At 46.5% G+C, this 18,473-nt stretch overlaps 2 protein-coding genes across 2 annotated transcripts; one reads left to right on the top strand and one right to left on the bottom strand.

The window, feature by feature from the left end:
- Positions 1 to 565: 565 nt before the first annotated feature.
- On the bottom strand, positions 566 to 6,717 carry CGAS (cyclic GMP-AMP synthase; the record flags this gene model as incomplete). The annotated part of the gene is made up of 5 exons (XM_082480745.1): positions 6,160 to 6,717; positions 4,577 to 4,799; positions 3,518 to 3,763; positions 2,032 to 2,134; positions 566 to 908 (listed from the first exon to the last, which is right to left on the bottom strand). Exons 1-5 carry the CDS (start codon positions 6,700 to 6,702, stop codon positions 566 to 568), a joined length of 1,458 nt encoding a protein of 485 aa, XP_082336871.1. The 5' UTR covers positions 6,703 to 6,717.
- A 514-nt stretch (positions 6,718 to 7,231) lies between these two features.
- MTO1 (mitochondrial tRNA translation optimization 1) lies at positions 7,232 to 15,331 on the top strand (the record flags this gene model as incomplete). The annotated part of the gene is made up of 12 exons (XM_082481302.1): positions 7,232 to 7,445; positions 7,555 to 7,754; positions 8,788 to 8,905; positions 9,556 to 9,845; positions 11,085 to 11,197; positions 11,333 to 11,523; positions 11,784 to 11,914; positions 12,388 to 12,592; positions 12,674 to 12,845; positions 13,560 to 13,678; positions 14,172 to 14,329; positions 14,509 to 15,331. 12 exons carry the CDS (start codon positions 7,232 to 7,234, stop codon positions 14,698 to 14,700), a joined length of 2,103 nt encoding a protein of 700 aa, XP_082337428.1. The 3' UTR covers positions 14,701 to 15,331.
- Positions 15,332 to 18,473: the final 3,142 nt, after the last annotated feature.

The raw sequence follows: 18,473 nt of genomic DNA, 5'->3' as shown, positions 1-18,473 counted from the left end.
ACTGTCGTGGTTTGGCCTGAGCCGGCATCAAAGAACCACGCAGCCGCTCGCTCGACTCCCACAGCCGTGGGAAAAATTGGCAGAAAAAGGCAAAAGTCATGGGTTGAAATAGTGTAATTTAACAGACCAGCCAAAGGGAAGAAGAAAGAAAAGCAGTAACACCGATAAAGGAGTATAAGGACGCAATTATAAGGACGGACCGACCCGCACAGCCCACCCCCCGAGTGATGACTGCCCCTCCCTCCCCGGCTAGCGACTCTTATAGCTGGGCATGGGTCACCTGGTATGGAATACTTGCCTCCCCTGCCGGCTCCTTGGGGAAATTAACCCCATCCTTGCTGGAACTAGGACAATAGGGAAGACACATATTACTTAAAACATCCTGTTTCTTTTAAGGGTTATGGCTGAACAGTGTGACTGAAGAATGCAATTTTCGTAGCATTCTTGATTTTTGTTTTGTGGGTTTTTTTAGTATCAGACTACTGAGGGAGTAACTTAAGGTGCAGAACTTCTGGTTTTAAATATGCAAAACTACACAGTTATATAGTTACTGTAAACGATGTTTTTAATACTTCTCCTGAAATATTGGGAATCTGTTGTTCAATTGGTAATTTATTTGTCTTGAAAGGAAATCATTGCTTGCTTTATCTTCCAGGCTAAGCAAGTTGTATTGGGGAATAAAAAAGTGTGGCAGGTGACACTTTTGCAGGCAATCCAGAAAATATCCCAGAGACCTCTGAAAGCAATATTCCAGGTCTCCCAAATGCCAGTCTGTGTCATTTGGCCACATGACACACGAGTGGAAAAAAGCAGTTTTGACATGATATGAACAGAATTTTTCCAGTTCTTTTGTATATTTCATTTTAAGCTGCTCTAGAAGATACTTCAGAAGCTTAAGACAACCTTTCCTGTTAAATAAATAAGAATTTATTAGGTACCTTCTACATAGACAGTTCTAAACAAGTATTTTAGATATTTAAATAGCTAAATATTCATGAAAGCAATAAAAATGTTCTTACACTAATAGAATAGCATTTTTAATAATGTTTTGTATAAAACCTGAAAATAAGTGCAGCACTAGGCTGGATAATCCTTGAACTACTGTGTATGAAGTCAGATTCCAGCAAGGAAGGATTTCTACTTTAAACGGCAGTTTTTGTGCATGCACCGCTTTCACTGGTAGCCACAGCGGCGCAGAAATACAAAGTGTTGGGCAGCAGCATCCTTACATAGCGCAGCCTCCCAGTTGCAGGTGCTACCAGTATAACATGAACTCAAAGCACTTCTTAAGATTAAAGCTGCTTTTTTGGCTTGGGTTTACACTGAAGGAAATGCTGCTACCTTCCTGTGGCACACCACGAGGGGAAGGGGTATGTACAGTTTAATACACTGCTAGGTAGGGGCAGAGCATGTCTGGTAATATTTATAAAGCAAAGACAAAGTCACACTTGTGACTTTCTTGATTCAGTACAAGATGTAATTAAGTAAACTAAGAAGTTGGTTTGCCATTAAGGAGGTTCTGTACCTCGTGGGTTTTCTTCTTTCTCTTTGGAGAAATGTGGAAACCAGTTTTTATTGGAGTGAAAAATCACATTTCTTCATCCTGATCCCATTCAGCAGTTCTTTACTCACCATCATGTTAGAAATTGCCTTGGTATGAAGTATAATTTTGCTCCCAAAGCTCAGAAAGCTAAGTCATCAGACTTTTAAGCCGGTTCTTCTAAACAGGACTGAGTTTGAGAAAGATTATTTTAACAAGCTGCAGCTTTTTGCCTTATAAGGCAAGTTTGGAGGGTAAACCTGCAATGTAATTTGTTTCCACCTCTCTTTGGGTAAATGCAAGTCAGATGTTCAGTGAGTACATGCAATGTTGTACTGCTATAGAACAATGATGCCTTAAAAGCCTTATTGTTCCCTATTACGAGTAATTAGTCTTAGATCAAATTCATGAATGTTAAACCAAAACAGTGCCAAACAGTGCTTTCCTGGGTCACACAGGCTTCAAGTAGAATATTGATATGAAATACCAACCTACAGCACTTTGGCCCATCGGATTCACAACAAGTCTTTGAGCTGCCGTGGTTGTTTAGCATGGCCTTCTCGATGTGTGAGAAAGAGAGCCGCCAGGTGTTTCCTAAAGTTGAGGACAAGATTGTTAAATTGTTACACAGCAGTAAGCACCAGTGTCTGTAACTAGAAAAGAAAATACACTTTATAATTGACTTAATTTTAACTATCAGCAATTTTTTTTCACCTAAAAAAAAAAAGAAACCTCAGTGACTACAAATAGTTAATTGCCCCTTAATTCCCCAGCTGCTCCACACAAAGACAATTAGAATGTTATTAACAATAAGACGTAGATAATTGTTTGGATGTTTTAATGATATTCTTAAGAATATTTGGGTTTACTTTAAAATTAAGCTCAATTCTGAACCTTCCTGCATGTCTTGGACATGATTTGGGGCATTACACTACTCATAGCAATCTACTATCTTTGAATTTGTGTTCTGTATTAGACATAATAAGTTCTGTACCACATAACCGGTCTGGTTTTGAATTTAAAAAAAAACTTCACCATTGGTTTCAATTTCTTTGTGCAAGTAATACACTTGTGAGTTTGCTTCAGGTAAGGTGGCTGCGCAAAGCATTTATTTTTGCTCTGCTGGTAATGTTTCTGAAAACAATGAATAACATAGCTCAACCCCTGATTTTTAAAACACCAGCAATCATTTTTGTCTTCCTTAGTTAAGTTAGACCTTTTCCCTTGCCTGTTTGGTTCAGTTACTCTTTGCATTTAATTTTCACAGGAAGAGATAGCCCAGTAGAGCAGTAATGATTTATTTGGCGTTGTTAAGATGGGCATGCTAATTTGAAAAAAAAAAAAAAAAAAAAAAACAGATTGCCTGAACTCTTTTTGGTGAAATCACCGGTTCTCATAATGCAATGACAAGTTGGGATGTTTCTGCAAGCTAACTTAGGCTTGGTGCGGCAAAGGTCTGGAGAAAAAGAAATAAAACGTTGTAGCCATACCAGAGTTCAATGAGAAACAATGTATCTCACTCGAAAAGTACACAGTTTACTTCCTGCAGAAGTGTGTAACTTGTGTGTACAGTCCCACTTACAGGGACATTCTCTGCCTTTTTAGAAACCTCTTTTTTTTTTTTTTTTTCTTACAAAGCAAAGGAGTGGATGTTGCTGTTAAGTACCCCACTAGCAGAGGAAAGGCTCATATTCATGCATCTAATTTAGTAGATTTAATATAATGTGTTAGTACACAGCCTGACAGAACAGTTTAGTCTTTAGGTGCTGGTACAGAACAAGTGGTGTCACAAATCTGATGTTTTAAACAGGGATTTCAATTGTCTTTGATCTGAATAGATCCAGGATAAGATAAAGATCCGTACCACAAAGGCAGGATACTGAACAGAACCTGGATACCCTTTTTATAGCACTTGATCACTGACAATTGTAGAGAAGATATTTCATAATTTAGGCTTATTGTCTGTATTTGAGGTACCTCTTAGAACCTTTTCTTTTTTGTTTTGTTTGGCTACTAAGTAAAGTGATTTATTTCTGAAGTCTCCCCTGACTTTTCTTCCCAGCCACTGTTCAATTTTGAGACCATCCTGTGTGCTGGGCGGCCAGCTCTGCTGAACTTCCAAAGTCAAGATGATGTCCACTGATATTTCTGCTGGAGGATTTTTGATCTGAAGAGTTATTGCGGGGCTTCCAGCCTTTTTCCTTTTCACAGTTACTTCCACATCTAGGAACAAAGAAGAAATTGATCTTTATAATATAAAGAGAGAGCACGCGCGCTATTAGAAAAAACTTTTTTTTTTAAGAACATTAAGGTTTTTACTTGAGGAATTTATAATCAAAAGAAATACCTGGGCTCAGTCACTGGCTCTTTATCCTACAGGATATGGATTTAAAATAAAATATTAAGAAGGCCTGTTGACAAGTTTTACTAAATAAGGAACACTCTTCTTGAACTTTGTGTTTGCTTGAACAGTGTTTGCTTGATTTACTATGTCTACAGAATCAGAAATACAGTAGTGCTTTCCAGTGAACTGCTTCACTATTAAAAACACTGAGACTGAAGAGATTTGGCCACAATGTTTCTGAAGGCTTTGGAGAAAAGAGAGCGCCCTAAAAAGGGATATGTTTTCCATGAAGATCAATACAAAATATTAGGCAACGTATAAAAGCTCTTCCTTTTGCTACCAGTTCAGCAAATGGCTCTCTGTGTGTGGCAGATGATAGATTGAAAATATGTAGGTCATGCAGGAAGTACCAAGCATGTGATAGAACCCTTAATATTCATTATTTTCATATGGAAAGGATTTCACAGCAGAGCAATGGGTTAATTGCATAATATGATTAGCTCTGATGTATTTGCAGTGCTTCTTAGCACAAGAGCAAACACGAGATACCGGAAACAGGAGAGGTTACAGTTATAGCTACATTGCCACGGAGAGACAGGGGAGGGAAATCACATTTTATTAACAACAGGGCAATGCGTATGCGCAATGTAATGGGATTTTTAGCACTTCTAACTTATTTGCTCAGTACTTACTTTTAATGTTTTTTACTTCTTGTTTAATAATTTCTCTTAGTGCTTGAAGCATTTTAAGGGCTGATAATTTTCCATCTTCATCTAAAAACTTCAACAAGTACTTTTCTTTTGGATTTCTTTTGAATGTTAGATAATAATAGGCTCCAGTGTCATCACATTCATCCAGCTGAAGTCTTGCAACAGGCATTACAAGCATGATGTCGAACTCATTTGGTTCAGTTATCTGCAAAGTGTGCAAATACAATAGTCAATTTGCAACTTCGGTTTTATTCCCTTTAGGCTTTTATACCTGTTGCTGTTTTATCTACAACTGCCTTGGTGTATTTGGAATCACAGAATTGTTTTGGTTGGAAGAGACCATCAAGATCATAAAACCCAACAGTTAACCTAACACGGCCAAGTTACCACTAAACCACATCCCTCAGCACCACGTCTACCTGTCTTCTAAATACTTCCAGGGATGACGACTCCACCACTTCCCTGGGCAGCCTGTTCCAATGTTTGATAACCCTTTCTGTGAAGAAGTTTTTCCTAATATCCAATCTAAACCTCCCCTGACACAACTGGAGGATATTTCCTCTTGTCCTATCACTTGTTACTTGGGGGAAGAGACCAACACCCACCTGTCTACAACTTCTTTCAGGCAGTTGTAGAGAGCGATAAGGTCTCCCCTCAGCCTCCTTTTCTCCAGGCTGAACAACCCCAGTTCCCTCAGCCGCTCCTCATAAGACTTGTGCTCCAGACCCCTCACCAGCTTTGTTGCCCTTCGCTGGACTTCTCATGTCTGGAGTGAAATATGAGATTATTTCTGTGGATTCGTATTACAAGATTGCTGTGCATTTGAGTGGAGAAGAGCAATTTACCAATAGCTGTTCATTTCCCAGCTTCCCAACGTATTAATTTTTAAGGGAGTTTTAAGATTCCTGAGCTGTTCCAAGTAATGCATAAAGTGCTGATCTTAGTCATCCCTTTTTCACATGGGAATCAGCTGTGAGGAAAAAAAAGATAAAATGCATCGCTATGCCTGAAGCTGGTTTTAAAAAAAAGAAAAAGCACCCCCATATTTGACTTTGTTTCAGATTGAGCTAGAACCGGAAAAAAAGAGGACCAAAAAAAAAAAAAAAAGAGGTATTGCTATTTCTCCTGTTATTTTTTAAAAAATATAACCTGAAAATTGGCACAGGGTCTTTCACATCCCCGGCTCGTCCTCTGGTCCCCCGGGCTGCGCAGGGACAGGGGCTTGCGGCGGCTCTACAGGGGGGCCCGTTCAGGCAAGCGACTCTTACTAAAAAGGCACGTACGTTCATCTTTCCGTAAGTTAGCTATTTTGTAATTAACTCTTGTTAACTAACGTAGTAACCCTCTAAAGTCTCTACTCCTCGGCAAGGCCCAGCTGTCAGCTGTTCTCCAGTGGCGGGAAGCCGGCTTCTGCCCGCCAAGCCGCCCGCCGGGCCCCGGGACTCCGCCGACACCGCCTGCAGACCGGACCCCGGCACCGGGGGAGCGCCTCCGCCCGCCGGACACCCCCCAACCCGGCGGCCGAGGCGCTGCCGGCGCCGGGAGGGCGACATCCCCTCACCCACCTTGACGTGCTCGTAGTAGCTGCCGGCCCCCAGCCGCTCCATGGAGCTGAAGCTGCCGTCCCTGCTGCGGGCGGCCTGGATCAGGTGCGACACGACCTGGTTCACCAGCCCCGACGCCTCCGACACGTCCTGCCGCCCCAAGCTCAGCCGCGACAGCACCTCCCGGAGCCGCAGGGCGCCCGCGGGGGCGGCGACCGACCCGTCCGGCACCGCCGCTCGCCTCCGCCCCGCGGGGGTTCTGGCGGCCGCTGCCCCGCTGCGAGGAGCCGGGGGAGCCTCTCCGTCGCCGGCTGCCGGTCCCGCCGCCGGCAGGGTCCTGACGGCGGAAGCTCGCCGCGCCGGGCGGCCGCGCCGGGCGGTGGATCCGTCCCTCCGCGGCTCCCGGAGGGTGGTGGTTGTGGTGGCGGCGGCGCCCCCCGGGCTGCCGCCGGCGCCGCCCCGTGAGGACCTGCGGGCTGTGCCCCTCGCCGCGCCCCGGCCCCGCGGGGCTGCGGATCGCGCTCCCCGCCTGCCCCGCTCCCCCCTGCCGCCGGCGCCGTCCATGGCCTCCGCTCCCTCTCCGCACCCGCCGGGCGGCGAGCGCGGCCCCACGGGAAGGGGTTTCCCGCCTCTCGCTTCAGGCGAGTTCCTCTTCCAGGCACAGCGCCTCCGCCGAGGAAACGAAACCCCCGCCGGGCAGGAGACCGAGCCCGCGCTCGGGAAAACTCCGACAGCGGCGACCGGGCCGAGCCGGGCAATCCCGGGGCGCGGCCGCCCGCGCCTTCCTCCAATCGCTCCTCAGCGTTTTCCCGCTCTCTGGCGGCCCCACCTACCGGCGGGGAGAGGGGGGACGCGAGCACCGAGACGGCTCGGCCTCACCAGCCGCTCGCTGTCGCCACAGCGGCGGAGCGGGCCGGGCCGGGGCCAAGCCTCCTCCCCCCGTCGGCAGGCACCGCCCGCCGGGGCTGCCCCTCACGCAGCGGCCGCCCCTCCGGAGTAGACGACTCCGCTCCTCCCCGGGCAGACCGAGCGCGGCGGCGTGCCCGCCCCCGCCGTTTCCCGTTCCGCCCGCAGGCCGCTGCCCGCTGCCGCCATGTTGCTGCGCAGCAGCTGGCGCCGCCTGGTGCTAACCCCGGCGCCGCGACCCGAGCACCGCCGGGCGGGCAGCCAGGCTGGGGCGGCGGCGGTGGCACCGCGCTACGAGGTGGTGGTGATCGGTGGGGGCCATGCGGGGACGGAGGCGGCGGCGGCGGCCGCTCGCGGCGGGGCCCGCACGCTGCTGCTCACGCACAGGATCAGCACCATCGGTACTGCCGCGGGGGGCCCGGGTCGGTCGGGGCCGCGGGTGATGGCGTCGGGAGGGGGGGGGGGCGGTGGGCGGTGGTGGTGAGGGGTGTCCGTGTGTCCCTTCCCCAGGGGAGATGTCCTGCAACCCCTCCTTCGGCGGCATCGGGAAGGGGCATCTCATGAGGGAGGTGGACGCCCTGGACGGGCTGTGCGGGCGGGTCTGCGACCGCTCCGGCGTTCACTACAAAGTGCTGAACCGCTGTAAGGGCCCCGCCGTGTGGGGCCTCCGCGCCCAGATCGACCGGCGCCGCTACAAGGAGAACATGCAGGTGAGAGCCGGCGGGGGGGCGAGCGCCCCGTTTACCACGCCTTTATTTCCAGTTTTCTTTTCTGTATGTGTTTGGGGTATTAGGATGAATTACTCACATCGGAAGTATTAGGATAAACTGCAGAGGGTGTTGTTTTGGGTTTTGATATTTTCCTGTCAGACCTCACAGAATCAATCACAGCGTGGTCAGGGTTGGAAGGGATCTCTGGAGATCATCCAGTCCAACCCCTCTGCCAGAGCAGGGCCACCTACAGCAGGTTGCACAGGACGGCATCCAGGCGGGTTTTCAATGTCTCCAGAGTGGGAGACTCCACAATCTCTCTGGGCAGCCTGTGCCAGTGCTCTGCCACCCTCAAAGTAAAGGATGGAACTTCCTATGTTCAAGTTTGTGCCCGTTACCTCTTGTTCTATCATAGGGCACCACTGAAAAAAGACTGTTCCCATCCCCCTGGCACCCTCCCTTTAAGTATTTATAAGTATTAATAAGATCCCCCATCAATATTCTTTTCTCCAGACTAAAAAGACCCAAGTCCCTCGGCCTTTTCTCATAAGAAAGATGCTTCAGTTCCCTAATCATCTTACTAGCCCTTTGCTGGACCCTCTCCAGCAGTTCCCTGTCCTTCTTGAACTGGGGAGCCCAGAACTGGGCACAGTACTCCAGATGCGGCCTCACCGGGGCAGAGGAGAGGGGGAGGATGACCTCCCTTGACCTGCTGGCCACACGAACCCCAGTACCCTTCTGTTTGGTTCTGTAATGCAGCGTAAGTTGTTAGAGTTCAGCATAGTTTAAAAAATTCTCTAGCATTTTATATGCAGGTTGGGCTTCATGCCAAATAGTTTCTTTTGAGCTTAAACTCATGAATGAAAAGTTTTACTTGGTAGATCAGGATTGTACAGGACTGAGTGTCTGCCAGGTGACCTGATAAGAATGGAAGAGGAGAAGGGTGATAGATGTTTTGGAAATCAGTGGGGTTTGGGACTGCCCATGTGTCTCATAACTCCCTAGATTTTTGCAGTAACTCCTTTCATGACAGAGAGAAATCCTTAACACACCACTGTTGACAGTTCGTGAGGCATCTGTGGAGGATCTTCTCTTGGCAGAGCCAGAACCAGACCATCCTGGGAAATGCCAGGTCACAGGAGTCGTTCTGGGTACGTGCTGGTAATTCTGTAAATCCTTCAGCTCCTCTATACTAAGAGCAGCCTACGGGATGAACATTTCCGATTCATCAGTGAGAAAGTTGAATTAGCCAATAGAGTTGATTTAGGCCAAATGTGAACTAAACTAGATTAGTATCTGTAATACAATGGGAAAACATACCTGGATTGATAGGATATTTATTGTGAGGGTACCTAAGTCTAATTTTCTTCAGGCAAGTGATACTGAGTTCCACTGAGTTCCATGCTGCGTTTTGAGATTTTATTTGGTAAACGGCATATGCTGCCAACAGCGTTACGGGGTGGTGGTGTCCTGTTACTAGCAGACTCGTGCTTTACTACCCCTTGCTGTTCTAGTAAACAAGCTTTCTGAAATAAAGGCCTGGGTAGGAATTTTTCCCAGGAGTGGGTTTTCTGTGTTAGGAGTAACATGCTTAGGAATAAGAAAAATATAGGAATACCTACATGCTGCTTATTGCAGTTACTACTATTAATGCTTTTATTACTGAAATGCTGATTTTGTGAAATAATAAAAGGTGGATAATCAGTGAACACTGTTAGTCTAGTTTTAGACAGAAGCACCAGAATACCCAGGGCTTTGTTGATACTACAATACATGCGTCTCTGAAAACTTGCTCTTTCAGGGGATGGGAGCACAGTACATGCTGGGAGTGTTATCCTGACCACCGGTACGTTTCTGAGGGGTATGGTCCTCATTGGACTGGAGATGCACCCGGCTGGGCGGCTGGGAGACCAGCCAGCCATCGGGCTGGCTCAGACTCTGGAGAAATTGGGATTTGCCGTGGGCAGGCTGAAGACTGGGACGCCACCCCGGCTTGCCAAAGATACGATTGACTTCAGCAGTCTGGAGGAACGTGCAGCTGACAACCCTCCGGTGCCGTTCAGCTTCCTCAGCGAGTCTGTGTGGATCAAGGTGAGAGAGCACATGTCAAATTGCACATAGAGCCAGGTGGGGAGCGGTTTGGGGAATGTCATGCTCAGAATCAGCCGGGGAGTTGACAGCTGGGAAAGGGAGCTGGGCTGTATTCATACTTGTGGTTTAGGCTGGGCTGGCCACTAAACGAACAAGAGAGGACCTCTTTTAACCTCTCTTCTTTATGTTTCTGAGAGCTCTCAGTGCAAAGGGAGAATATTGCTTGTCTTCTTTTGAGAGCAAGTACCTTTTCCCTCTCACTTCCCAACTTGAGAACCAAACTTTCTTTGCTTTTAGAGTGAGAATTGTGTGAAATATGATATTGTTAGTAGTAGTCTTCAAGTGCTGGTTACAAGGGTGGTTTACAAAATACTTCCAGTATTAGACCTATTTTGTGGAAATTTGTGCTGTTTGTTACCCCAGGTGTAGAATAAGATTAAAATGTTGAAAATAGATATCATTAGTAGTGTTGACTAGGAAAGAGAAAGGATGTAGTTTTCCACAGAGCTCAGAGGTGGCATGTTAACAGTAACTTAAAAGCAGAAGAAACTCAAATTTCCGAAGAAAATCTTGGAAAATGGATGGCGTTCTTACTTAATTCTGTGCTGATTAACTACATTATATATCAGGAGTTCATTTGCCCCAGAGCATATAGGAATTGCAATAACCTATTATAGTCAGTCAGAGCAAAAGTAATATCACTTGAAGTCCTTGGTACGTGTAGGAAAGGTTTTAAGGAGTTGGGGTGCAACATTATTACTGTTTTGAATGTGTCTCTATTGACTTTTTCAGAAAAATCAGTGAAATACTCTAAATGATGGGTTTTTTCCAAACCTTGAATTTTCCATGTTAATTGCAGGGTTTTGAGAGATTTCCTTTTTTTTTCCTTCAATGAACTCTTTAATTGGCTGTTAACTGTAGGGTCAGTACTTACTCCTCTTACTTCAGAGGCTTGAATTCCTGTGATTAATTTGAATACTGTGATATAATGTGTTGCTTCAGTGTATAGAATAGAACTTGAATTCTGGAGTCCCAAGTTCTGTTCTGTTCTGGGTCTGCTTTTGGGCACTTTGTTCAAGCTCTCTGCTCGTGTTCTGCCTCTACACTGCGTATGACAGCACTACCCATCTCTAGGAGAGCCAGCTGTTGTGGAAAAGCCCTTGGAGATCCTCAGAGCTGTTCAGTAAGAGTACAGCGTTGTGACTGGATTAACTTAAAGTGAGCTTTGATGTCTTCCAGCCAGAAGATCAGCTGTCATGTTACCTGACCTGCACTACCCCGAAAGCCCAGCAAATTATCCATGATAACCTCCACCTGAACAACCATATAAAGGAGACAACAAGGGGTCCACGGTAAGTACGTGGCATCATGCTGGGCTCTCAATGGCACGAGCTGACTGTCTAAAACTGTGGGTTTCCCCTGCTTTGCTTCTGGAAAGTTACCTTTTCTCTATGTCAGGTGGTGCTCATGGCTATTTACTGTTGCAGGTACTGTCCCTCTCTTGAATCAAAGGTTCTGCGCTTCCCAAACCGAGAACATCAGGTGTGGCTAGAGCCTGAAGGCTTGGAGTCCAATGTCATTTATCCCCAAGGCATGTCAATGACGCTGCCACCTGAGCTCCAGGAGCAGGTGATCAAATCCGTCCCAGGCTTGGAAAAAGCTAAGATGTTACAGCCAGGTGAGGGGGGTGAATAGTTTTAAGTCTATTTGTCAGATTGGTTACCAGCTAATAAAAAACAGATTTTGTTTAGAACGTAGCAAAACAAAGGAAATATGAAACAAAATTAATTCTTGGATGCAGGGATTTTTCCTTGGTTGTTTTTAAATTGTAGATAAAAGTTGATAACCTAAGTCATTCTGCCCCACTGATTGCCTTTGCTGATAAATAGGAACCTTCAAAATCCCTCCCGTAAGATCTGTCTCTTTTTTTGGTCATAGGCTATGGGGTGCAATATGATTTTTTAGATCCTCGTCAACTGACTGCTTCTCTTGAGTCTCGTCTTGTTCAGCGCCTCTTCTTTGCAGGCCAGGTAAATGGCACTACAGGCTATGAAGAAGCTGCAGCTCAGGTGAGTGAATCCGATTGTCTATACTGAGTGCTCAGAAAGGGATATTGCCTTGGCATTTCTCTTTGATACGCAGGATTGCTAGGCCTATCCTGTGTGAATGAGATATTCTTACTTTTGTTTCTCACCCTGATTCCAGACTTGCCCAGATATTCTTACTTTTAGTATCTGCAGTTGCTGTTACTGAGATTTCAGTAACAAAAGTGCTTGGAAGCGCTGTCAAATGTTTCAGCGTGGAGACTGCAATGGGTATAATTGAAAACATGTGGGAACTGTCTCTAGTCACGTCAGCAGGGGTCAAGAAGCCCTTTAGACAGTCACAGTCTCAGAAGAAAGAAGCTACCTAGGTTACTAGCATAGATTGTTGCATTTTCCAGGGTGCAATTTGACATGTGAGTCTTCGGAGGCAGATATGCTGATGTTTTAGCTGTGAAGAGACTGATAAGTGTTTATTGTGTTGTTTTCTGTCTGCCCAGGGTGTGATTGCTGGGATCAACGCTTGCCTACGGGTTCATGGCAAGCCCCCTTTCATTGTCAGTCGCACCGAAGGCTACATTGGTGTCCTGATTGATGACCTTACCACTCTGGGCACCAGTGAGCCGTACCGGATGTTCACCAGCCGCGTGGAGTTCCGCATGTCCCTCCGGCCTGACAATGCCGATGCCAGGCTGACCCACAGAGGTATTTTCTTCTGGTGGCTTTTGCAGTGAGCAGCCCTGTCTGGTTGCAGACCTTTGTCTCACACGCCATCTGTCTCCGCAGGTTTTGAAGAAGCTGGGTGTGTGTCACAGCAGCGATACGAACAAGCAGTTAAGATGAGAGCTGCTTTAGAGGATGGAATTGCAACACTAAAATCCCTTCAGTTCAGTATATCCAAGTGGTCCCAGTTAATACCAGAAGTTCCCATCAGTAGCAGTCGAAGGTCGCCTGTCAGGTAAAGGTTATAGCTGAAGCTTTCTGGTCTCACCTACGCTTGCTTTAGCACACCTGGCTAGTGGTTTCACAGCATTTGTCCATCCTTCCTGAAGCCATCAGTCCTCCGAGATTCCAGCTGTATCACCTTCAGGGGACAGATACCTGTATGCCTGTAGAAAAAGTGGGATATGGGTGTGTTCACTATGCCACGTGTGCTGGTACTGACATTGGCTCCCAAACCAAGGGGGTACTCCACTGGCCTGGTCAGTTCTTGCTGTCCTTATCGAGAGTGACACCATGTGGTGACAGTTTTGCAGTGGGTTGCTGCTTTGCTGAAAGCTTTATAAAGCAGCAATTGATTTAAGTTAGTGTCAGATGTTATCTCTTCTTGTACACAAGGGCCCTTGCTTCCCTTACCCATCCTTTATCTCATCTTAATCTTTTCTGTTGTTTTAAATCAGTGACTAAAACATTGCTTACTTGGTCTGTGTGAAAGATTTCCCTTGATGCCCTTACCTCGTCCTTTCTATCTGGCTGTTCATAATAAGCCCCTCTTCAAGAGCTGAACTGCTCTTCTGTGTACTGAGGGGAGATAGTAGAGGGTTGAACTTAGCTCTGCAGTTGTTCTGGCGTATGCTGAGATCTTTACGAGTTTGAGCTAGGAACAGCTGTAAATCTGCCTTAGGCAAGGGGCTCCTTCCTACCATAAAAACTTAACTCTTGTTCTCCACAGTGCCTTTGACATCCTTCAATATCCAGAAGCCAACATGGAGGTTCTGGCAAGGGTTGTCCCAGAGCCCCTGGGAAAGCTTGCTCAATGGAGAGAACTGGCAGAGAGATTGAAAATAGAAGGTAGAGTACAAGAGTCTCTTAGTGGGATCTGCGTGCGTGTTGTTCACGTTCAAGGGGAGAGCCAATTTGTTCCTCCCAGTGTGTTTCACATTGCTGCTTAATGAAATTAAACACTGTTATCAGAGCATGCCCTTTTTACCATAGACCACAGCCCTATGTGAGCACCTGTGGTTTTTTTTGTGGGGTGAGGTCTGTTATTCATGTTCTCTCCTGGGCTTTTCCTCCTCACTGGTCTGTCAAATAGAGCGTCCTTTCTTGGGATGAGAGGAAAAGACAACCTGTGTATCTTAATTCCTGTAACAAATCAAAGAGTATGACTTCTTCCAAAGTATTGATGTGAATTAGGCTCTTTTGTCTGTGAGGCTGGAAGCTTCTTCAGGAGCTTTTGACCATCTCAGTGGAATTGCTCATTCTTCTGAGAATTCTTGCAAGTGACCTGTCTCACGTGAACATCTGTATCTGGTCTTCTTGTTTCCCTCATCTTCCATCACAGCTGCTTATGAGTGGTGTGTGGTCAATCAACAGCAGGAAATAGAAGAAGTGCGTCGCGATGAAGCCCTCCAACTGCCAGAGGACCTAGATTACTTTGCCATTGATGCGTCGCTCTCCACAGAGGTGCGGGAGAAACTGGACTCTAACCGTCCCCAGACGGTAAGACATTGGGCCACAGCAAGGTTGAGCCACAATGAAAACCCTTCTGTGTCTTCCCAAGGGACGTGGGGGGTGAGGAGAATCAGGGAAAGAAACACCCAGAGGTTTTGATCTCATGTCTTACTAGCTCCAGTGTGTAGGTTTGTTCTTGGTTTACTTGTTCCTGTTTCCACATGCAGATTGGTGCAGTCAGCCGCATCCCTGGAATTACACCAGCTGCTATCGTTAACCTGCTAAGATTTGTGAAAAGCAATCACCAGAAGACAGAAAAGCTAAAAGCATTACCTCAGACTGGCAAGTATTTACCAAGAAAAATGTACTCAGAGAAAGCAGCTTCCCAAAGACAGATTTCCGCAAAGTTTTCTGAATAGGAGGATGAGAGTACCTTTGTTAAAACACCTTTGTAGAGAAATGTACCCCTTCTACCAGAAGATGTGGCAAGATCACCTGCGCTCATGAGCCTCTTCACAGATAAAACCGATGCTGGCTGGATCCAAAGTAGTTCTGGTTGTGTCCTGTGGCAGTGTCGTTGAGTAGAACAAAGATGATGAATGCGCAAATGTGAAGTGCGTGCTTATGAACCTAAATACAGCCTGTGATTTTTGCCAATCCAAATGAAAAGACAGGGGAGTTGCTTTTAAAGTTCCGCTCATTTGGAAGCTGTCAGATAGTCAAAATCTGTTCTAAAGCATCTTGGAAAGGACAGTGTTTTGCTCTTCTGAAAGGAGTAAGAAATGTTACCATGCTGAACCTACAGCAGCACAAGAGGACTTGAGCTGGAAAGTGTGTTCCATTGACTTCAGTACTTGTGTTTATAGCTGTGCAGTGACTGTGCACAGTCTGAAGTTTGTGTGATGTCAGCCAATAGGAGACACTTGGTTATGGAAATGTGTGCCACACGAATATTTAAACTTATGTGGGAGACCGAGTGAATGTAAACACTGTATCCTGGACTCTTTTTTTCCTCCTTTAAAATAAATAAAGCTTATCTTGAAACCTGTTGAAGAACTTCGTTGTCATTTAGCTTTCAGTTAAACCTTGGCAAGTCACTGGGTCACAGTTCAAGCAGGTGGAGGTAAAGTGGGGTGAGATTAGCTATGGAGCTGGTGAAGGCAGCTGGACCGAGGCTCACCGCCTGGGTCGGAGTGCTGAGGAAGGTGGGGACCGTATTGGAACCCACTGCAGGTGCCCCAGGTCTGGGCAGTGTGGTGACTGACAGACTGACGTGCTGGGAGCCAGGGGGTGGGTGGCTTGGTAGCCCAAGGGAGCAGGACCAGGGGTTTCTCATCAGCCCTGTCCTGCAACGGACAGTAACATAACTTGCATCTGAACAGGATGCATGTTGGGCAGTCAGTTTGTCATGTGCCATCAAGAAACCCTAAATTCAAGCTGTTGCTGCTTGCCTACTAAACCCTTGCCTGACTTGGGCAGCAGTGTCTGATGCTAGTCTCATTTCTGAACATCCTCGGAACTGACTGGGAAAATGGGCTTTGGAACAAGTTAGATTGCAGGTAAATCATAGAATCATTTAGGTTGGAAAAGACTCTTAAGATCATCGAGTCCAACCGTAAACGATATATATATATATAGCACTGTTGTTTTGAAATTATAATCCCAGACTTCCATCTGTTTTATTTGCTCTGGATGAGTGGTTCCTCTCCTGGAAAGAGTCAGAGCAAATCCTTTTTTGTTGACAAAGACCCTATTGTGCATCAGGAGGATGGGCAGAGCCTACGGCTTTGTTTGGGGCATCATCTGCCTTCCTAAAAGCATCTCCCTGTCACCAGCTATTGGCTTGTACGGAGCAGCTTTAGACACATGATCGTGTCATTTCATGTCAGAATGGCTCAGAAAAGCTGATGTCTGTCTGCCCCTTTATGTCTGTGGCCTGTTTTCCTTTCAGCTTCAGAAGAATTGCTTCAACCTTGTAAGCCTGAAGTTTAGCGTAAGGAAGGCAGCTACACTTTCTGCCATGTAACTCAGGCTCCGGGTATGGTGCTCTTGAAATTCCGGCTATGTGAATCTGAAGAAGCCCTGAATCCAGCACCTCTCTGCCTCTTCAAAGCAGCTGAGTTTCTGATCAGGAAAGTTTCATGCTTTCTTCACTGCCTTATCTTTGTATTGTGTTTGGTTTTGATGTACATAACTATGTCCATAAAAACTTAGGTCTAGTTTTTACAGACTAGGAAGGAAGCCCTATGGACACTTTCATCCTTTCACTTTTAAGCAGATTGGGCAATCTCAAAACTGCGTTTCCTGGTTCTTGCCAGCAGTCATTTGACAGGAAAGCCTTACTTCCAATAATGCGTGTCTGGAAAGGCAAGCCCCTCGCACCCTGCTACAAAAGCAAACACTTTTTCCCAAGTTTTCTGTGCTGAATTTACTTCTGTGATACAAAGGCTTTGGCGCTGGTCTCACACACACCAGCGTAAATCAAAGTGTGTCTCCACTGAGCTGGGCTGCACCGGTGTCAAAGGAAGAGCAGAAAGAGTGAGCATTTGCTTTTCTTACTTTTAGCAATTTAATAATGCAATTTAATAATGCACAGCTGCGGTCTAAGAATTAGAAAGGAGGGAGAGAGCTAGTTAACTCTGGGAGAAATTGAAGTGGGAAGAGCATGGCTGCATTGCTTTCCAGCAGATCTTCTGTAACAGCTGCTCTCTCTGTTTCAGCGTGAAGTGGGTCTTTGGGCACTGGCGAGCTCCCTCGTTAAGACAGGGTGTCCTCTGTTCATGTCTGTGGGTTAATGATGTCCGTATTTGCTGAAATGGAAAAGCTGGCACATGGGCAAGTTTGAGGCCTGGCTGTGCCTCAGGTATTAGTTTCACGTATATAGGGTTTGCCGCAACGTCTTGGGCTTGTTGAACAGTTCTCATTTGAGAAAACTTTTAACATGAAAAGAAATCATAGCTACAAGGAGTTCTGTTCGTTTTGTTAAGAAAAGCAAGCACAGAAAGGCTAAATAATCTGCTGTGAATACCACAGGCAGATAGGATGCAGACATTGTGCCATCTGCTTTCTAACTCCACTGGGGATTTGTCACAAGGCCCAAGGTTTGGTTTTTGCGTGAAGACAAAGTGAGCTTAGACCCTCACAGGTCCTGTGGTCTTGCTAAGGCCAACAGCTTGGAAAGGACAGAACCGGAGGAGCCGGATGTCTGCTCGCTTTTCCTTGGCTGTGCAGTGATGAATCGCACTTTGTCCTCCTCTAGTCCCGACTGTGACCAGGCAAGTGGAGAGGGTAGGATGCGCGGTGGGGGTGGCCGAACTCGTTGCACATACCAAGGGTTTTTGTGTTTCCTGCTTTAATGTGAGTCTCTTTTTTTTTTTTTCCCCTCCTGCAGAACACAGGCCTGGTGATCGGCAATTTTCCCGAAGCCAAATTTCCTCAGATCTCCTACCATCCTATCTTGTACCAGTTTTCCAAGATAACTGTTGTCTTCCTTTCCTATTCTAGTTTTCATCTCATGAGGTAATCGGACTGCCCCGTTTCTTCATCTTTTCTTTATTTCTGCCTGGAAGATGAGAGCAAGAGGAAAAAGTGGGAAGACATTTCACTCTGGGAGCCACTAAAAGCTGCCACCACCCAATCTTTGATAGTCTCACGCTGCTGGCATGTTTGCCATGGTGCAGCAGTGGCTGTGTGAAATGGCTCGTCTTAGTCCCCCACTTTGCTGGCCCTTGCTAGTACAGATGTGCCTCCTAGTTGAGCATTGCTCTTGCACTTTGGTTAGTATCATTCTTCGCTTGCAGTCATTGTAGATGCTCAGGGGCTTATCAGCTTTGATGCCTACGCTTCCCAGGTTGTGCTCCTCCAGCCAGTGACAAGTATCTCAAGATCCCATTTAGTAGATGCAGGAGGAATCTGCTGTCCCCCAGGAGCTGCCATTTCCACCAGGAAGGTGCTCTCTGGGCTTCCCCCGAACCACGGTCTGTGCTGCTCAGAGTCCTTCCAGGTGTTTGTTTCCATCTCTTGCTATGGCTTCACGGGGCTAGTGAGAAGTGAAATGTGTCTTTCCCCTCTTGTGCTGAAATTTAGCAGTGGCCAGAGCATTCAGCTGGAAGATGGGAGACTTGCTCTGCAACTGCTGTTACAAAAAGGGCAGAGAAAAAGGGATTGATTTTTGATCTATTGTTTTAATGAC

Source organism: Vanellus vanellus (genome assembly GCF_965231255.1).
Source record: "Vanellus vanellus genome assembly, chromosome: 3".
NCBI classification, from domain to species: Eukaryota; Metazoa; Chordata; class Aves; order Charadriiformes; family Charadriidae; genus Vanellus; species Vanellus vanellus.
The sequence above is the reverse complement of the archived record's forward strand: the minus strand, read 5'-3'. Positions and strand labels throughout refer to the sequence as shown.